The 5,260-nt window shown below is 49.6% G+C and overlaps 1 protein-coding gene across 1 annotated transcript; it reads right to left on the minus strand.

The window, feature by feature from the left end:
* Window positions 1-2,196: 2,196 nt before the first annotated feature.
* On the minus strand, window positions 2,197-4,153 carry PHACADRAFT_32001 (uncharacterized protein; the record flags this gene model as incomplete). The annotated part of the gene is made up of 15 exons (XM_007399916.1): window positions 2,197-2,277; window positions 2,339-2,569; window positions 2,620-2,707; window positions 2,772-2,881; window positions 2,934-3,005; window positions 3,049-3,070; window positions 3,125-3,146; window positions 3,196-3,255; window positions 3,285-3,331; window positions 3,383-3,393; window positions 3,577-3,586; window positions 3,643-3,700; window positions 3,770-3,908; window positions 3,959-3,976; window positions 4,028-4,153. 15 exons carry the CDS (start codon window positions 4,151-4,153, stop codon window positions 2,197-2,199), a joined length of 1,095 nt encoding a protein of 364 aa, XP_007399978.1.
* Between the last annotated feature and the right edge of the window lie 1,107 nt (window positions 4,154-5,260).

Genomic DNA, 5,260 nt, shown 5'->3' on the forward strand with positions numbered 1-5,260 from the left:
TTTGCTACTATATCTCTCTCCTAGTAAAGTACATACTGTAAACAGATTTTGGGAAACTTTCCTCTCCACATTGTGGAGTTAGATATGTGCAAACTGCTATAAGAGAAACAAGCCAATGTGATATGCCCTACAGTTCATTCAGATAGATGCCTAATCACATCATTATATTTGTACACATACTGTACAATTAGCTCCATTTTAATATGTGCAGAGTCAATTTTATTCTACAGTCTGTATTATACTACAAATTATATGATAAATACGCATATTTTCAGCTATTTTTGATATACTCTTCCAGCATACACCTTCTGCTACAATGCAATACCTTGAGAAAATACAGCTAGCTGTCCAGTTTGGAAACCATATACAATGTGTCTAGCCATCTGTAATATTCACAGAGATATTGAGGAATCTTAACACCCCTCTGTAGTCTGTTGCAATACTTTAGGTCGTCACTGTACTACCGGCGGCTCCGGGCAATTAGATTGGGCGCCTACACCTCCCGGCAATGCGCGGCATCTTCGGGCTTCAATATTCCAATTTTAACTTGAGAGCAAGTTGCTCCCAACGTGCGCCGTTGACCAGGTAACACTCTGAAAACAAAGAGGCGAGCTCTCTTTGGAGTATAGCAGCGTGTCGCTCTATTTTGCTACCGCGTACATGCCCATGCAGTCACGTTTAGGGCGCGTGGCGAAGCAACGGGAACAGTGCACGGGCTGGGCATCCAGACCTCGAGGGTTTCGCACGACAGAGCTGCAACCTGCTGTTTAAATATACAGCGCAAGAAGCATACAGTAATGTCACATTTTAGTGTGTAAGCTCAGTTGAAGAGCTTCTTAATTCCCGTGCAGTTCGCGACTAACTACTGTCACACGGAGAGTCGTCGCGCATCGCTGTACAAAATGGGTATCACGCCTTGGGTACTTTTTTGGGCTCCCCCGCAAGAGATTGCGCTCGAACAGCTCCATCGGTTCTCTCGAGCGAGCCGCGGGCGAAACACTCTGCATTTCGAGATTGCTGAGCTGCGGCAACTCCACAAAATGTGCGACCAATCGACCCAGCTGAACAACACATATACAGGCTGTGCGGACGTTTGGGCACACTCTTTCGTCCGCCGTTCTGCGCTTCATCACTCCGTCCTGCTCCTCTGCACCACGGCGCCCGCTGCGTTCTGAATGCAAGGTGACCAGTGTACACGGATACGCTCCCCGCACTGTAAACTCTTTGTTTTCCTCCTTTTTTTGCGGTGCTGACGAAAATGGGTGTGCGTCAGGCTGAACGCGCGCGACTAGCTCTAGAGCAGGGAAGAGACACAGTAGCTGTCGTTCCATTCAGCACGCTGAGTACACCGCCGTCGACTTCCGCGCTATCTCATTGGATCTGCGGCGAACAGGGAAGCAGAGACGATATGTGCTTGTGTGCTGACAAGCCTGAATCGCGTGCTAATTTGTCTGAGCGTGCGGAAACATGACTGTATCGACGTCGCTGGCAACGGACAGCTGGAGATGAGTGTCGACAGGGAGGTCGTGAAGAGCACACTATAGTGAGCTTAGATGGACTGCTGTTGCGCAATATAGATTCAGACGACGCTTGAGCCAGAGGATGATAATCGACCACGCAAGGGTCGTACTTGCTTGTCCAAGTATGCCGTTCCGCCGTTACAGCCTCCCCAGCGTTTCATGCGCCCGCTCGCAATTCCGCTCAGCATTCCCTCCGGGAGGAACGCCTCACGTTCTGAAACGCGTCGGACAACTACTTCAACCCGGCGTAGCCTCGTGACCAGAGCTTTTCAACGCCTTTACCTAGGAGCAGGTAATCAGAGTGGAATTTGTAGAAGAGGCTGATATTGAGCGAGCATTTGATGACGCTAGCAATCGGTGTTGCGGATCGCGTGCAGTTACTCGGCGTTTTAAGTTCTCTGTTCCATCCTTCTTTGCTAATTATGGGCGCGGCCTGAGAGGCGGATGCCGAACATCTGGCTAACTCGCCTTTCTCCTTCATCCTTTTATGTGTACTGCGCTGCGTAGGGCATTTGTGCTAGCTTAATGAATACAACATGTTTATGTGACTAATATCATTTTGTGAGGTTCTTCCATGCTTCTAAGCTCATATATTCGCATCTCTGTGCGCTAAAAGCATCGTACAAGATCTCCAATACAATCGTGGAAGTATTCGTAGTCTATAAAAGTCCGGAAGCTAATTTTTGGCATTACGTTCTAGATCACTGTCACTGTGTGTAGTCATAGATTTGTCTATGCGGATAGCAAGAGCAGAATCCTGAAAGGATAGCACTGTCAGCTGGCACTATTGACTCGCACAGCTACAGGCTGATACTCACCTCGCATCTGCCAAGCGCAGCGCTGTCGCTCGTCAGAGGGAAAGAGAGGCCCGTAGATTGACGTGATCTCGCGTCCAGCTCAAGAGCCGTAAGCCTTACTTCTCCGACACTCCCTCCGCTCCGCCTGAGGAATCGCCTTGCATTCAGGCTGGCAAGGAGCATGTTAAGGTAAAGGGAGGCAAGCGGAAATTCGAAGGCGTCGAATATAAGTTTACCGGGGTTCCACGCAATCTGGCCCGCTGTATGAGCATCCCCGTGAAATTGTACACCAACAAGCGTACCAAGCTTAGGTCGATGATTGAAAGAACGGCTGTCCAGATACCAGCATTGATTGTCAATAGCATTAAGCGCAGTATGAGCCGATTCGATCTGTTAAGGAGGGTCAGTGACCGTTGCAATATTTACAGTCGTTTATTGCTTGCTTATTACGCACCTCCTGAAGACTCGCGCGCGCTCTTTACTGCGCCAGAGTAAAAATGTCATCCACAGAGCGATGAAGATGTCGACAAAGGCGGGGATAGCCCGACTTATAATTTCGACGGTCTGCGAATAGTTTCGTGAGCCCTTCAGCCCATCCACTGATTAGCTCACGTACAACTATTCTTTGTGACGCCAGAGTCGCTGCAGCACCTTGTCGTGAATCTCTACACAGCCCATTGACGTAAGGCTAAAAAGAAAACGAAAATTTGAGAAGCAAGAATGATGCTCACAGAATCCATACAGTCCACACTCCTAAAAACAGGGAGTTACTTGTTGCTCATGGAATGTGCCATGGCGGTAGCTTACCAGTAATCAGAGCTGGACGCATCTGAATGTTAGAACGGATGACCAATGACTGCCAAGAACGGAGCACCTACGCAGCTGCGAAAGGGACAACATAGCCTTACGCATAGCCGTTGAGCATGTACTACTTGCTTCTATAGGTCAAATAATAGTCTCCACGCACCATAAATATCATAGTGGCACGCATAATCCACCCCCGACTCTGGGAGACTAAGATATCATTAGATAAAGGGTAGGATTACTGCTGACTCAGACACTCACATTGATGAATCCTACGAAGGAAGAACATTTGTACAGGAATCGATACGAACGGCTGTTCCAGACATCAACAATTGCCTCGCAGTGGCGAGAAGGACGCCTACCGTTAGAGTGCTGCGAATCTTCATTCACGTCACAGATACTTGGTCAGCAGTCCTGGTTACTAAGCCGAAGCGGCGAAGTAGCGCAACACATACCACTAAAGTTCTACAAGGAGAAACAGGTCAGCAATCCTCCAAGGGGTAAGGCATGAGGTATCTCACCGCATGATGGTGTCAAATGCGATGATGGAACCCCAGCGAATGATTAGCTGGTCGAATACTGAAAGGCGGCAGCGGAGAAATATTATTCAGGACGGCACTGCAGAGTAGCTCGCGGATATACACCTACTGCCAGCAAATCCGAGAGCCTCCACCAAGGTATCAGCTACCCATACGTAAACGACCTTGTACGATGCTTTAGGATAGCGGCGTGGGACAGAGAAATGGCTCGTACCAAGAGCTTGAGCGACCAATGATCGGAGTCGTAGCTGGGTTGATACGGTCGAGTGATGTACCTCACAAGAACGGCCGGACGTACTTCAGAAAATACATGAATCTATACAAACGACTAGTTAGATGGGCAGCGAGAAAAAGCGTCAGGATGGACTAGCATTTGCATGCAGGAGATACCCCATAATGCTGCGGAAACAATCGCGCCGATGAGGGTCCCGCCATACTCAGGCACGGCATTGATAATAATGGGGTTGTCTATGGGCCCGGACGCATTGGACATGATGCAAAACAGGCAAGTTGATAGTACCAGGGAAGAACAGGCTTGGACAGACGCACCGAGGGGGGAGGGGGTTATATCGGCGAAGCCGTGGGCGGTTTGCAAATATACCAAACTCACGCTCACAGAGGTTGCTCCATACTGATTAGAGAAGTTGATACGATAGACATCCCACAATATTCTCCCGAAAGTGATGTAGGATCATCTAACGGAGACGACGGCCTGAGTGTAAACTCACTTTGTGCCCAAAGATCTCACGCGTCACGGGGCCCCCGTCCGGTTGGGAACGGGTCGCACAGCATCGATCCGGTCGGACGGATGGGTGTCACGGGGACAAGGCCATTCGAATAGTATCTTAGCGAAGACGGTATGCATGCATTGACATAAGGCGGGTTATTGGCTGGTCTTTGAGGCGGACAAAACCACTGATCAGGCCTGTCTTGAAAATGTCAGCATCCTCGGATTCTTTCACCCGAATGCACACGGAATGGAAGAGGCTAACTTGGCTAAGTTTTTCTCTCCTAGGCTGGGCCGGTTTGGAGAATTAGTCGCTCTGATGCTGAGAAATTTGCAAGCATAGACTTCTCTGTCCGCTCAAAGGGCTTGAAGTCCCCGTTTGATGGCTCTCGAGAGCGCCGTGCCGTACTGATGTTGCCGAGCATGAGGCACCGTCTTCGGTCACATCTTCCTCACTCCACTATGCTTCCCTCCATATCTGTCAGCTAGCGCTGTATCATAGAGACGCGCTTCTTGACGGCAGATGGAGCGCACTCTGGTGAATTTATCAAGTGCTTCGTTAAGCACCCAAGACCAAGGAGTCCTGCGGCCTGCGGAGCAGCAATCTGCCTTTCAAAGCCTCGCAATGTAGAGTTCACGGCCCCAATTTCGAAGGCATTCCACTATCTCCCGCATACAACGCATCCAAACTGTCGCGCGTAGCGTTATAAGTCTGCCGTCTCGCACACAGTTGCCGGAACATCATCTTCTGGCGCTGCATGTGCGAATTAAAGGGATGCCATCAAAAATCCTATGCGGCCGCGTATAATGGGCATTACATACGTACAAGGCGTGCTGCGCCCTCAAGTCCCGCTGAGAAGTATCTGGCGTCCT

The sequence above is a fragment of the Phanerochaete carnosa genome (assembly GCF_000300595.1).
Source record: "Phanerochaete carnosa HHB-10118-sp unplaced genomic scaffold PHACAscaffold_10, whole genome shotgun sequence".
NCBI classification, from domain to species: domain Eukaryota; kingdom Fungi; phylum Basidiomycota; class Agaricomycetes; order Polyporales; family Phanerochaetaceae; genus Phanerochaete; species Phanerochaete carnosa.